This window comes from Hyperolius riggenbachi, chromosome 9, assembly GCF_040937935.1.
Source record: "Hyperolius riggenbachi isolate aHypRig1 chromosome 9, aHypRig1.pri, whole genome shotgun sequence".
NCBI classification, from domain to species: Eukaryota; Metazoa; Chordata; class Amphibia; order Anura; family Hyperoliidae; genus Hyperolius; species Hyperolius riggenbachi.
This window is the reverse complement of record NC_090654.1, coordinates 78057370-78073311: the sequence shown is the minus strand read 5'-3', so window position 1 is coordinate 78073311 and position 15942 is coordinate 78057370. Positions and strand designations below refer to the sequence as shown.

Genomic DNA, 15942 nt, shown 5'->3' with positions numbered 1-15942 from the left:
TCAAAAGTAATTTTTCACTTCAGTCACTTTAATACAAGTACCACCAGAAGAGTGTTCTAGAATTAAAAATGCATCACCATGAGAATAACCTGTTCTGGGCCTTACTAACTGAAATCTACACCCTTTTTGGGTGCTGCTATTCATGCCAGGGCATAGATTTCAATCAGCCACGCTGCACGGTCTTGTCGATCTTGCCATTCACGCCACTGTTCAGTCACAGTAGAGCTTTTGTATCTGTCTGAAGCAAATGTCATTGCCTCCTGACCCCATGATTACTGTGAGCCAATCACAGTAATCACACAGCAAAATAGGAAAAGGATGGTTGTGGTCTTTAAAGAGAACCTGAACTGAAAATAAAAAGTCAAAATAACCATACACAGGTCATACTTACCTCCTGTGTAGTCTACTGCTCAATCTTTCTCCTCTCCTGCATCCTATTTGTCCACTGTGATCAATGAAATTCTCTGTCCTCCATTTTAAAAATGGCCATTACCCCATAACATCTTCCTGGTCAGCACACTGTTAAACTGTAATATCACCCACTTGAGCTATAGGGAAACATGGACATTACCTTGCACATTCAGTTGTGTCTGACAGCAGTTGATATATAACTGACAGCAACTGGTATACTTCAGTTCTGACAATATCTTGTCAGAACTGGAAAGGATCACTGTAAGAAGAAAATGGTGAGATTCTGAGAGGAACTGACGGTGAGGTTAGTATGTAATATTAATTTGCAGTCATGTGTTTATTTTAAATAATTGTACTTGTTTCAGGTTCCCTTTAAGGGGCCAGAAACAGTCTGGTGGGTAAGGGTACCAAATATGACGTGCTACTGTGGAGTCCAGCCCCCATGTATCAACCATCCAACCATACTCCAGATGGACCTTAAGGGCCCGTTTGCACTAGAGCGATTGGCAGGTGATTCCCGCTAATTGCTTAAAGTGCTAGCGCAATATTAACCCTATGGTGATCTCACTGCCGCCGATCGTGGGTGATTTGCGATTAGGAGCAATCGCTAAACGCGATACCTGCAGCATTTTGCCGCGTTTGTGGATCGTTTGCAATTTAATGCTTTACAAAGCGCTGATCGTGATCGTTCAACGTACGCGTATTTGTTCAGTGATTTTTTTTTTTAAATTTTTTTGTGTGCATTAATTGTGGAAAAATTACCGGTTCCAAACGTTTTGCAATTATAAGTGTGAATGGGCCCTCAGGGAGGGTCCACACTTATCATTGTAGAAAACGGAATATTTTTTGCATTAAAATTTGCATGTTGGTTTTTCAGAATTACTAATGAAGTTGCAATGGGAAATTGCACGCGATGGGGGAATTTATGCTGAAGGAAGTATGTTTTTTTTTTCACGTGGGCGTTACCATGAAGGTGAAAGCATGCAAATTTTTTTTTAAAATTGTGAACCCTACCTCAGCCTTCTGCTGCTTTCTCTCACTTATCACCTTTTATTCCCAATATTGCCTCTCTCCTTTACTTACCCACACCCAGTGACGTAGCAATAGGGGGTGCAGAGGTTGCGACCACACCGGGGCCCTTGGGCCATAAGTGGCCCCGCCTCATTGGCAGTATTAGCTCTTTATTGGTCCTGTGCTGGTAATGACCACTTCTATAGATGCTTTGAATAGTAGTAATCATTAACAAACTGTTCCCCATCCCCTTCTTGCACCTCTGACACTGTGGATGTCCTTGAGAGGTTTTGGTGCGCCATATGAATTGATATGTATATAGAGCTTGAGGTGCCCAGTATAAAACTTGCACCAGGGCCTATAGCTCCACAACTACTTCACTGTCCACATCTGCCCATTACTCTTCCCATCCATCTCACTCGCTCTCTCCACCCCTCTACCTCTTCCCCCTCTCTAACTCTTTGATTTCAGACCATTCATTGGTATTCATACGCCTATTATTTTATAAACTGTACATTTTGTAAGAAAAAAATGCATTTGTGAAATGTTCTGTTAAGTCTTTATTTTCAGTAAAATTTCCCCCCTATTTTGAGTTTTTCTTTTGTCTGCGTAGTGATCCTCTCGCCCTCCTCTCCCTCCCCCGGTGCTCTCCTACGCTTCAGTGGGCAATTTCGGACAGCTGCATTAGTGCAGGAATAGACGTCTAACCTCTTATGAAAGGTCTCCCGACTGTACAAATTCTCCCAACTCAACCCTGTCACAAGGCCTGACTGTCGCTTTTTAGTGTCTGATATTTTTGGCCTTTCTTATCATTTCTAGGTCGGGTTACGAATACATTAACCCCCCTCCCTTTATTCTTTTTTTTTCCCTGTGGGATTTTTTATAAGGTTTTGAGTTCTAAGTTTATAACATTTTATGTATGGTTTCAGTTTGACCTACTTTACAAAAAAAAGTAAAAATTTCCAACAAAAGAGTAGGACAGAATAAGCTGAACCCCGTCTCCCTAGAGGTTAATGATGTGCCAGCTACCTGCTTGTATGCATGTCTCTCACTTTTTCCCTTAACCTAGTTTTAAAGAATGTGAGAAGAGAAAAGAAAAGTTAGCAAAACTGATATATTTAAAACCAATGTATAGAATTGTGAAATGTTTAATTTTTATACATAATATACATATGTCTTGTGTTAAAAAAATAAAGTTTGAAAATAAGTTTATGTAATAATAATATTTCAGAATGCAAGAGTCTTTTCTTGGTGACTGATCATTAAAGGAAACCAGAGACGTTTAAATATGCAGCTTTTATACTTACCTGGGGCTTCCTTCAGCCCGTGCCTGCTGTGTGCTCCATCCCTGTTTTCCTGTGTCGCTTCCTTCCTCTGTTGTGTCCTATGGTATATATCTCAGTCATGGCCCACCACGCATCTGCGGCTGTGACGCACCATTAGCACCAGGAGTTTTATGCTCCTGCACAGTTGGTCCTGCACAGGCGCAGAATAGCCCAGGCCAAGGAAGTTGCGACAGGGGCGCGGTGAGCCACAACTGACTGCGACTGAGATATATAAGGGGACGTGGCGGAGGAACCCAGGAGGACGGCGAAGGAGCCCACATATGACATGGGGCTGGAGGAAGCCCCAGGTAAGTGTAAAGGCTTCATGTGTTCACTGTGGGACTGTTACCTTTGCTACTTAATAATAAAACTAGTTAAAATTGATGGGGTTTAGGGGCGGGTGTATAGGTGTGGAGGGAGTGGGATTTGGTTGGCCTGTACAGGGCGGCCTTCTCGCGGTGGTGATACAGGTTATCTTCACTTCCTCTTCAGTTTACGAATGCTTCGCAGCCAGGCAATTGCCATGTGGCTTCTGTCCCTCTCAAATGACATGATTGGCTAGCTCAGGCATGGGCAAACTTGGCCCTCCAGCTGTTAAGGAACTACAAGTCCCACAATGCATTTGCCTTTATGAGTCATGACTGTGGCTGTAAGACTCCTGCAATGCATTGTGGGACTTGTAGTTCCTTAACAGCTGGAGGGCCAAGTTTGCCCGTGCCTGGGCTAGCTGCACGGACCTTGCAGACTGAAGAAGTGAAGAGCAATAAATATGGCTTTTCTAGAGCAGATTTTCTCCCATATCTACAAATACAATCCTTTGTTCACTTTCACAAGTCAGATATTGCGAAAGTTGCCCTGCTGGATCCCATGGATAATCTTATTAATCCTAGGGGTTCAGTGACGTCATTAACAGAACTTACAGCAGGTCTGAGCAGAAAGGACAAAGATAAAGATATTGGGACTACCTATAAGAAATGGAGACAAGATTTGCAGGACAAATTAGTGGAGGAACATATTATCCCGGAGTATAAAGTATTTAGAGATCATGTCAAAAACATGAGGTACATAGAACCTCTCATCTGATGTTTATTCATAGGGCTAAATATGCATCTACTGTATATCCTGGCTATAAGACTACTTTTTAGCCCTTGAAAATCATCTGAAAAGTCAGGGGTCGTCTTATTCGCCGGGTGTCATTGATGCTGATCTAGCTGCTGAGGACTGTAGTGAAGCGGCGCAGGCGCACATGTGCTAGATCTGAGAGGCAGAGGAGGAGATAAATAGGATACAAGGGTGGGGCAGACGGGTGAAAGAGGCGTGTTTTATGGGCACATCGCAATCTATTCTTCCATACCGCTCTGATAAACTGGGAGTGCTGACCAATCCACTTAGGGAGAGTTAACCAAACCAACCAACCAATCGCCTATATACTGAATATACTGGGTACCACATACAGTACAGCACCAGTATCTGTTTATACATAGCACCAGTATATGATGTTTTTTTTAATTTTTATTTGGTGTGCGTTGGAAGAGGTCTTATACGGTGAGTATATACCAAACTCTATATTTTAACTGGAAAAGTTGGGGGGTCGTCTTAAACACCCAGTCTTCTTTTACGCCGAAATATATGGTAATTTAAAATGCCGAAATCCCCCTAGCAACTATGTTCCTGCTTGCCCTAAATGCGAGCTCTCTAATGCTGGTTTGATGCACTGCGTATGGGAATGCTTTGCTATTGACCACTTTTGGCGCAGGGTGATATCCTATGTCAATTCTATGTGTAATAAAGAGGTAGTCAAGGATGTGATGCTTTGTCTATTCAACTTCCATAATGATGCAGGTGATGATCATAAGGCAAAACCATCAGCTCTCTACCATATTATAGCCACTGCCAGACGGGTGATCTTTCAAGTATGGATATCACCACAACATCCAAGTCTTGTCCATCTCAAGAAGGAACTTTCTCAACTGTTTCTATTGGAGAAACTGCACACTTTCCAAGCCCTGGATAAATGCACTAAAGGTTTCTTCAATACATGAAAAATATATATTTTGAGCTCTTTTACACCAGAGGAAATTAATGCTCTAATAGGCTCCTTGGTTCAGACTGAATGGTGCTGTTTGTAGCAGATTGGGGGCTCTCTGGGTAGGCTCCAATATAGGCGGGAGGAGGAGACCCCAACTGGCCAGTAAAGGATAGCAGGAGGTGCTACTTTACAGGAGAGCTGAGCGGGTGATGATAACTATCTGAGTGTAGTTTTTTTTGTTTGTTCTGTGATTGCAGCCCCAATATACTGAGGGGGAGAGGAGGGTAGGTTAGTTCTTTGGTTTGGGGGGGAAGGGTGTTATGATGTTTCAAATGTTACTGTATGTGATTATTTTCCAATTTCAAACCAGTTAAATAACCTACTTGGTCTTCCTGCGAGAAGTCCTTTCTGTGAAAGTCTTGATCTCTTGATTGTTATGGAAAAATGAACATTTTTGAAATAAAATATTTTTCAAAAAAAATAAAGTATTGTATTGGCGCTGGGAGCAGGTAACCTATAACTCTCCACTGCTGCTCTGCATTGTGTATCGGACCCCCCAGCTCACAGCCTTACACCCTATCCTTAGCACCATCAAGTGTTGAAAAGCCCTCTGGTAAGTCATTTAAAGTGAACCTGAGGCGAGAGTGATATGGAAACTGCCATATTTATTTCCTTTTGAACCAGTTTAATACCAGTTGCCTGGCAGTCCTGCTGATTTGGTATTACTAGTGTCTTAGGTCCCGACCCTGAAGCAATCATGTGGTTAATTCAGTGAGACTTGAGTCATAGCACCTGATTTGCATGCTTGTTCTGGGCATATAGCTAAAAGAGACACATGATCAGGGGAACAGCCAGGTAACTTGTATTGTTTAAAAGGAAATCAATATGTCAGCCTACTTATAACTCACCTCGAGTTCTCTTTCATCTCAGACAAATGCCTGGTACACACCATGCAATTTCCCATCAGATTGATGGGGCGAACAGATATTTTCCAACAGCCCCGATCTGATTTCCGATTGTTTTTCTGATGGATTTTCCGATCACTTCTATACAAAATTGATCAGAAAAACAATCCGATCAGGCCTGTCGGAAATTATCGATAAAACCCGCTGATCTGCTGGGAAATTGCATGGTGTGTACCAGACATAAGATACGATATGTAAGTTAACAAAAAAAAGAGAGAGAATTTGAAGTGTTTCTGAGCAGATTACAAGTGTGGTGGTGAAAATGAATCACATTAACTGATACAATTTTATTTTGTTTAAAGCATTTTTAAAACCATGCACTTTGCCTGGCTGTCCAGCTGATCATCCGCTTGTAATACTTTAAGGGCTCATTTCCACTATCGTGAATTCGCATGCATTTTTCGCATGCAAATTCGCATAGCAATACAAGTGAATGGGACTGTTTCCACTTGTCAGGATTCCTTTGCGTTTTTCTGTGCAGAAAAAATTCGCATGGCAGAGCCATCAGAATTCGCATACCGCATACCGCTATGCGAATCGCATACAATGTATTTAATAGGAAATTCGCGAATTCGCATAGAAACAATGGAAAAGCACACCAGCAGTGCCATGGTTAAATTCGCATACATCGTCATCCATGCGAATTTGCGTGCGAATTTGCATGAAAATTTGCATGGAACCGCATGCAAATTTCGCATCCGCATGCAAATTTTTACCGCGGCGATTCGCACCGCACAAGTGGAAATGCAGCCTTAGCCGGAGACCCTAAGAGCTAGTTTCCACTATAGCGAATCCGCATGCGGGCACTGCATGCGGATTCGCATACTCAATGTTAGTGGGTGGGGCTGTTTCCACGTGTGCGGTGGCGGCGGCGTTTTTCGGTGCGGGAAAAATCTGCACGACAGGGTCGTCAGATTTCGCGTGCGGCAGGAATGCGGACGAATCGCCGCTAATGCATTCAATAGGGAAATCGCATGCGGCTTTGTCATGCGGATTTCCCCGCGATTTCGCATGCGATTTCGCATGAAAGGCAATGTAACTTTACACAGGCAGTGACATGGTTAAATTCGCCTGGCTCCTTGCCATGCGAAATCGCATGCGAAATCGCGGGTAAATCCGCATGGGGAAACGCAGCCGCATGCGATTTCTTCAGCGGTGGAATCCAGGCAGGTGGAAACGAGCCCTTAACAAGCATGCCAATCAGGTGTTTCTAAGTGAAGTCTGACTGGATTAGCCCCATGCTTGTTTCAGGTGTGTGATTCAGACACTGCTGATGCCAGAAGATCAGCAGGACTGACAGACAACTGGTATTGGCCTCAATTCACTAAACTTACCTCCTGTCTTTAATAACTCTTCTAGAGTTATCACCATGGTGATAAGGCATGTCGTATTCAGGAAACATTTTACCTCAGGCAAACCTAAAGTTAACTCTTCTGTCTTTAAGTTAACTCTTCAATCCTTAAAATAACTCCAGAGTTAAAGACAGGCTGTTTATTAACTGCGTGTGAAAATAACTACAGAGGCGGTAAATTAACTACAGAGGAGGTAAATTAACTACAGGAGAGGTAACTTAAGGAATGAAGAGATAAAATAACTCTCTCACTGTGTGGAGGTAAGTTATCTCTTGCCTTATTATCTCCAGCATGATCTTAGTGAATTGAGGCCATTGTTTAAAAGGAAATAAATATGGCAGCCTCCATATACCTCTCACTTCAGGTGTCTTGAACGCTTTCAAGAATTGTTTATTTATGTCGGACATGCTGAAAGCTGCATTGAGTCGTTTTTTTGAATTTTAAAAAATATTTCCAAAAATGTTTAAGTCCAATTCCCTCTTTAATAAAATCAATTCAATTTTGGTTAGTGTTTCTTCCCCTCTATCTCCATCTGTTAGATGGGCACTTATGACCTGGGCGCTTGCGTCCTAACTGGAAGTGGATAAATACATGTAAAATCTTTTTTTGTGTATAGTAAGAAACAGCCAACCCCTGTTAGGTTTTAGTGTTTCTATCCTTGGGACCACCAGTAATTCTAAGACTGCAGATCCTTGGAAGTCCCCAGCATGCTAAATAATTGTATATCTCCGAGTGTTCAAACGGGCACGAATAAAACCCTTTCAGCACAATCCAAAGCAATAGTATTTTTCTCCCGGGCTTGGGCTTTTGTTTTGGTGTAGAAGTAAACTGAAAATAATTTTGCCCTCAGATGTGCTCAGCGGCTTTTGATGGAGTTTCGCATTGGAGGCCCATTGAGGCTTTGTCAGACCTGGGTTCCCACTCCAGTCCAGGCATGTGATGCTTTATAGAACAGACACTGCTCAGTGATCTAATGTTCTCCAAATCCTGAGCTTTCTCTACACTTGGTGCACGCAGAGCTTTGTGCTGCCGAAACTCTGACCCAATAAATCACTGACATTCTTCTCTTTCTCTTTTCCTCCTTCCTCTCCCTGCCTCCCACTCCCCATTTTCCTTTTGCAAAGCCTGTGGATTTGGATGAATGGGTAAGCACCGTTTGGCTCGTGTTTGTGCCTGTTTCACTTGTCATATTGTCACTGTGGTGGGGATTGTTTGTGAAAACTAAAGCATAATTCATTTCTGTTTCATCCATTTGCCTCACCGTGTTTTTTTTTTCTTTTTCTTGTGAAATTATTTCTGCAAGAAATGGGAGTCATTTTTGTATGTTTGTTACTTTAATCTTGCATCTGTTAAACCTCTTGCATCTTCCTGAAATCTGATGATCTGATAGTAGAAACGGAAAAATGCTCTCTGGAACACGGTGCAGCAGTCGATCAGTGATGCCATGATCCCTTCCAAGTGGACCTTTATACAGTCATTTAAAGAGAGTGTGAAGCCAAATAAATTAGCTCTTTTTATTGCCCACTTATGTTAAGCATTAAGATCAAAGCTGGCCAATCAGAGAGGAACAGAGGTGTGGGAGGGGAAAATGGGAGGGAAAGAGGCTTCAGCCAATCAGGCTGCATTAGTTTTGTCTGAGGGGAAAGTAAAGAAGAAAAAAGCCAACCCAAATAAGAGCAAGGGAAACTGTGGAGTGATATTTTATGGAGAAGAAAAGTAAGAGTAATTTTTAAAGTGAACCTCCAGACTAAACATCTACTCAGCAGCACTGAAAAGGCTTGGTGTTTCTTTAACAGTTTCACAGCATCAGAACTTTGTTTTTCTTACATAAGCCTTATTTTTCGCTGCACTTAGCTTAAGCTCCGCCCCATCAAAGAAAACTGCCTGGGCTTTTTCCCTGATGCTGTGCAAAGCATGATGGGACTTCCTATGTTGTTGTTCACGTTGCCTAGCAACTGGGAGGGGTGATCAGCACACAGGGCAGTTGGAACTGTGTCTCATGCTCCCTGTCACCTCCTTTCAACCAAAAAGATGGCTGCCCTCATGAAATCAAACATTTGCCTGTTCTTTTAAAACAAGGTGGGTAAGAGAATATATTACCTATCTATTTTATTTAACATAACTAATGTAACTTAATGACAGTATGTTTGTTTAGGCTGAAGTTCCTCTTTAACTTTTGAATTGCCTGGTTATCATCCTTATTACTTGTTTACCAGTTAAAAACAAAGAATTGATTTATTTTATGCCTGGCAGTTACGCTTTAATGTATTATCTATGGTACATATTTTAATTCTGTCCATGTCCCCCTTTTCTATCAGATACTGTTGTCATGGGTGATAAAGTTAGCTTTAATGATTCTTTAAAAGGATTCATTCCCAGGCATTTTGCAATCAAAACTCAGAGGTTCTGCTGCTACTATTGCCATCTAAACTTTAAAAAAAAGGCCCAAAGTTTTGACTGAAATTCTGTCTTAACCGTTTCTGCCGCCCGGACGTGAAGCTCACGTCCGGGCAGCTGCGCTTCGGCGCACTCCTGGGCGCGCCCCCTGGGGTGTCCCCCGGTAGCCCTGGGATCAGTGAATGGGGACATGGTTCCCGATCACCGATCCGTGTCCCCCGCAGAAAAACCGAAGCGCTCTTACAAGAGGCTTCAGTTTTTCTGTCCGGAAAAATTTCCGCATCCCCCTAGTACTTCCGCTTAGCGAGTAGCAAAAGGAGGGTAAAAAAACTGAAGGCGGCCATCTTGTGGCCAAATAGTAAAACTACATCTAAATATTTTTTACATTACAATTTACACGTATAACAACATTAAAAATTAACTGTTTATTTCCCACACCAAAATATTACCCAAATAAAAAGTTTAATGGAAAAAAGAATTACAAAGAAAAAAAAAAAAGACAAATAGTTACCTAAGGGTCTGAACTTTTTAAATATGCATTTGAAGGGGTTATACTACAAACATTTTTTTTAAATTATAAGCTTGTAAGTAGTGATGGACGCAAAACGGAAACAATGCACCTTTATGTCCAAATAAAATATTAGCGCCATACATTGTGATATTGACAAAATTTAAATGGTATAATAACTGAGACAAATGGGCAAATAAAATACATAGGTTTTAATTATGGTAGTGTGGATTATTTTAAAGCTATAATGGCTGAAAACTGAGAAATAATAAATGTTTTCCATTTTTTTTATTAATCCTGTTAAAATGCATTTATAAAAAAATAATTCTTAGCAAAATGTACCACCCAAAGAAAGCATAATTAGTGGCGGAAAAAACAAGATATAGATCAATAAATTGTGATAAGTAGTGATAAAGTTATTAGCGAATGATTGGGAGGTGAAAATTGCTCTAATGCATAAGGTGAAAAATCCCTGCGGGCTGAAATGGTTAAAGGACCACTATCGCGAAAAAAAAGTAGTTAAAGTAGTTAAAATCTGACAGAACCGACCGGTTTTGGGCCAGTCCATCTCCTCATGGGGAATTATCTAGGTTTCTTTTGTTTTCAACAGCATTTCCTGAACAGCAGTTGCTAAGTCTAAGGCCCCGTTCACATTGCACGCATTGCCGTCCGGATTTCTGCAACGCGTGCAGGAGGCAGACACACGCGACATCAGAAGTGCATGGACTGCACTGTCTGATGTTCACACTGCATGTGTTCCGGACCAGTGCTAAGACAAAGGAACTCAGTGAGGGCCTGCAGCTGCGCATTGTGGCTGCTCACAAGTCAGGAAAGGGCTACAAGGCCATTTCTAAATTTTTTCAAGTTCCAGTGGCTACAGTGCAAGTATTATTAAAAAATAAAAGATGTTCCCGACTGGAAAATCTCAGAGGACGTGGTCAGAAGCTAAAAGTGACACCTGTGCTGGCCAGGAGGCTAGTGAGAGAGTTGAAAAATAATCCAAGGCCATCCGGGTGAATCTGGGCTCTGCTGGTGGCAATGTCTGAAGGCAGACAATCCAACGGGCACTGCACACTGCTGTGTTCAATGGATGCAGACCAAGGAGGATGCCACTTCTCCAGGTAAGGCACACAAAAGCGGACTTGGCCTTTGCAAATGCTTATCTGGACAAAGAAGAAGACTTCTGGTCTTCTGTGTTATGGTCAGATAAAACAAAAATGTAATTGTCTGGTCACAATGATGTTTCCTTTATTTGGCGTAAAAAAGGAGAAGCCTTCAACCCAAAGAACACCATCCCCACTTTCAAACATGGTGAGAACCTAATGCTTTTTGGGGTGTATTTCAGCCAATGGACCAGGGAACCTAGTCACAGTAAACACCACTATGAAAAAAGAGCAATACAAGAGGATTCTCAATGACAACATCAGGCATTCTGCAGAGAAGCTTGGCCTTGGGGACATTTCAGCATGGCAATGACCCAAAACACACAACAAAAGTGGTGAAGCAATGGTTAGCAGACAACAACATTAACGTTTTGGAGTGGCCCAGCCAGAGTCCTGACTTGAATCCAGTTGAGAATTTGTGGAGGGAGCTAAAGATCAGGGTGATGGCAAGAAGACCCTCCAACCTTAAAGATTTGGAGCTCATTGCTAACGATGAATGGGCAATAATACCTGTGGAGACATGCAAAAAGCTGGTCTGCAATTATAGGAAGCGTTTGATTGCTGTAATAGCCAATAAAGGCTTTTATATTGATTAGTGAGAAGGGTATGAATCATTTTGGACTATTTTCTTCCTCTCCATTTACATGTCTTATCTCCATCAGCGTGGGGCGAATGTACTTGATGCCATGTACTGTATGACGGGGAACAGTTGTCCGCTGCGGCAATAGAGAGAAGACAGGGGGCGCTGGAGGAGGCATGCCAGCAGACAGGTGAGCTAATTCACCACGGGCCTGTCGGATACACATTACATGACAGATTTGGGGGCCCGGCAGGCAGAAATGGTTGCACAGATTTTCATGCTGAAATCTATTGGAAACCTTTGTGCAATACACAAGCGGCAATAGATCTCTCTCTGATCAGAGGGATCTTTCTGATGGTTGAATCTGCTAACCATCTGCCAGTGTATGGGCACCTTTAGTTTCATGCTGTGTTTAATGTTTTAGACCAAAGATGAAATTTGAGTTTCATACCGATTTTAAAGGGCTTGGCAGGCATTTGTTCTGGTGTATGATTAGACGGTTTTCCAAAAAGGTGCTGTTGATCATCAAGATAATATGTGGGTAAACCACAATCCATTAAATGAAGAGAATCTGCTGTATGGGACAAATTAATCTGCGTGAAAAAAACAGTACTCTAGAAGATGAGGTAACAGAAGACAGTTCAATATAAAATATCTTACACAGTCACAATGCTGAGCATAGCAACAATGGTCCTAATGCATCAGCAAGATCTCGGAAAAACAGAAATGTCAAGGAAGCCATGTGTAATGCTAAGATTGCATTATTAGTTCATTATACCATAATTGCTAAGTAAAGCCCACACTTGTTGCAAGAAACTTGAGCTTACTAAAGCAAAATATTTAGGATAATGCAAAACACAAGTAATAGTAGAACTGTAATATTGCAAACACAAATAGGAAAGCATACACATACAATCTTTACAATAATAAGTAAATACAAATGAATACTTATCTTTCATTAACACCGTGAAAATCCTGCACAGACCACGGATCCACAGAGAAAGACATTTCCTTTCCAGGCTCATGCATGCTTCCTCCTTGCACAGGAACTCCAAAAAAGCAAGTCTTCAGTCCTCAGTGGTGTGGAAGAGAGAGAGCCTCTCATGTATGTGAGTTGGCTTATCTCTCAGCCAACTCCTCCCACAGCTAACCTGTTGCATCTATTGTGACCTCAGCCACACCTACTCCTAACACATTGACAGCCATGTTGGCTTTGTTAGAAACAGCATGGTCTGCATGAGGCAGAACTCCATTTCACAAAGACACAAGGAAAGTCAATAAATATCAGCACAACACTGTTTTTTGCAGAAGTGCTGTCCAAGCATCTCTGCACAAGCACAAGGAGGCAGTTATACCGAACAGGTGCTAATGATAAGCTAAATGGTCCATTACTGTTTTGGATTGCGTTGGGTGTTGTTGCCTATAATGCTTTTTTTACCTTTCTATGTACAATGGAAGGCCAACCTATCTTTTTTTTTTTTTTTTTTTTAATAAACCTTGGCCACAGTCAATAAATTGATAAATTACAAGTTTTTATTTTCTTTGCCTTAGGGCCCATTCACGCTGCGGTGGTGCGTCAAATTGACGCACTGCTACCGCAGACTAAAGTCTATGGGGAACTTCATACTTCCTATGTTGCAGTACGCTGCACCGTAAATGCCTGATTTAACACTAGCGCATACCTACGTTACCATGCGGCACCTGCGGCGATCTGCGTCAGCACGGAAGTCATGTTAGAGTATTGGGGAAAAGAAGGGAGAGACCGCTGCACTCACGTGTATAGCCAAAAGGGAGCAGGGAAATCAAATGCCAAAATCCACAAGCAACCAGAAAAATCCCGCTGCCCCAGTTGGTTGGGTGAAATAGAAAATCCTTTATTTGATCTGTTAATCCATCATCAGTGTAGCAATAAAAAGCTCACGCGTATCGGAGCATAAAATGGCTCCTTAATCAAGATGATGGTTGCTCATGTTAGAGTATGGCAACGCAAGGTTCTTTAAGCACGTTGGCCTTGCGATGTTGTGGCACGCATGCACGGAAGCGTATTTTTGCAATACAATTTTACAATACGCTTCCGTGTACTTTGGCACACTCAAAACAGGAAGTGACTGCAAGCGTCTGTCACTTCCTGTTTTGGACGGATGCCAGACAGGGAACACAGAGTATCAGCATGCCATGGATGTTGACATTGGATCTGCTTTCATCATCCACAGCAAGAGCCCCCTTGTTCATAGTTCCTTTGTGTCCTTCATGTCAAACATGCCATAGATTGCTTGCTATGTATAACACTTCTGCCCAGTGTCCATAACAATCATGCAGGTCTGGACTTTGCCTAACATAGGATCCATGGACATGTCTCTTGGTCCATAGTGGTCCATTCCATGGCACAGACCATTTTAAGCCCTGTTGGGATCTAAGTATAATGAATGCAACGTCCTATATCCTGATTAAATCAACTGAAACTTCCCTACTCAATGTAACCAATGACCTGGTAAACTGCTAAATCTAAAGGCCTCTACTCTATTTTCATCCTCCTAGATCTATCTTCTGTTTTTGACACAGTGGACCACCCTCTCCATCTCCAAATCCTCTCATCCATTGGAATTCAGAATCTGGCTGTGAGATGAGTGGCTTTCCTCTTATCTTACTGATAGGACCTTTAGAGTCACTCCCTCTCGCTCCTCTCCACGACCCCACACTGTTGGAGTTCCCTAAGGCTCAGACCTCCCTTTTTTTTATAGTCTTGGTCAGCTCATCAGTTCCTTTGGCTTGCAATATCACTTATACGTTGACGATACCCAAATTTACCTTTTAGCTCCTGACAATAGCTTGTGTCCTGACTGTCTCAATAAAATCTACTCCGTCATGTCCTTCCATTTCCTAAAACTCAATATGGACAATACGGAAATGGTAATCTTCCCACCTCCTAATTCAATGCCTGACATCGCTATTTCTGTTGATGGCACTTCAATAACACCTGTACCCCAGACTCGCTGCCTAGGTGTAATACTGGACTTAAGTCTCTCATTCAAACCAATTACTGACAAATTATCCTCCCCTTGTTGTCTCCACCTACAAAAACACACAGGACACTACTGAACTTCTGGTGCATGCCCTGATTATTTGACGACTAGACTATTGCAACTCTCTGCTCTGTAGCCTCGCCACTAACCATTCAGCCCTGCTACAGTCTGTCATTAACTCTGCTGCATGACTGATCCACCTCTCCTCCCACTTCTCCAGTCCAATTCCCCTCTGTCAGTCCCTTCACTGGCTGCCAGCTACACAAAGAATACAATTCAAAATCCTGACTCTCGCCTAAAGTTTTTTACAACCTAGCTCCTTCTTATTTAAATGAACTTATTTTTATATACCATCCTACATCCAGTCTTGGCTCTACTGACAATATTCTCCTGACTTCCACTCTGGTTTCCACTTTGCACTCCCACTTCCTCTCCTATCCTCTGGAACACCCTCCCTCAACACTCACCCACACTTAGCGTTTTTAGGCTCAACCTGAAAACTCACCTCTTCAGGCAAGCAAACTCTCGTACCTTGGAAACTCCGGCCGCTGAATACAATTTTTGCCAACTCATGCACATCTTCCTTTCACCTACTGTCCTATCCCTCAACCCTTTAGACTGTAATGCCTTTTGGCCAGGGCTCTCTTCCCATTTTGTCTCACAATGCTGTGTATTATGCAAACATATCTTCCAACCCTGTGTAAATATCTGTAGTTGATTTGTTCACTGCATCAGCGGTAATCCACCATTGTCTTGTATTTTTAACTGTTGTATTGTTTGTTTTATATTGTTATAACCTTTATTCTGCTGTACAGTGCCATGGAAGATGCTGGTGCTATATAAATCAATAGTAAGAAAATATGCCCTCATATTGTACAGTCTCTGGCTATGGGATGGTCATTTGGACTTCTTTTTTGTTCACAATAAAATCTGACGCAAAAAAACCCCCACACCAGATATTTAAGGAGACAGAAGGCTCTGGGTCCTATAGAACCGTCCTGTTCTCTCATGGTTTCCGCATTTCAGTGCTGGCTCCCCATTCAAATCTCCCGCCTCGAGAGACTCCGGAAGTCTTGGGAAGTTCGAGTGCTCCCGGTGACGGGTGGCTCCACACTGTGCATGCACAGCTGTGTGAGAGAGCATGCTCGCGCATGTGCAGTATAGAGCGGCCCGTCTTT

General features: G+C 42.3%; 1 protein-coding gene across 3 annotated transcripts in view; it reads left to right on the top strand.

The window, feature by feature from the left end:
• Positions 1-15942, top strand: part of CHCHD6 (coiled-coil-helix-coiled-coil-helix domain containing 6) — a 418276-nt gene that overhangs the window by 107513 nt on the left and 294821 nt on the right. For 2 of the 3 annotated variants that reach the window (XM_068251580.1, XM_068251582.1), the window contains exon 5: positions 8218-8238. The exons of the other annotated variant lie outside the window; for it this stretch is intronic. In XM_068251580.1, coding sequence (XP_068107681.1) covers positions 8218-8238 — 21 coding nt within the window. The remainder of the gene's footprint in view (positions 1-8217; positions 8239-15942) is intronic. 3 annotated transcript variants of the gene reach the window in all.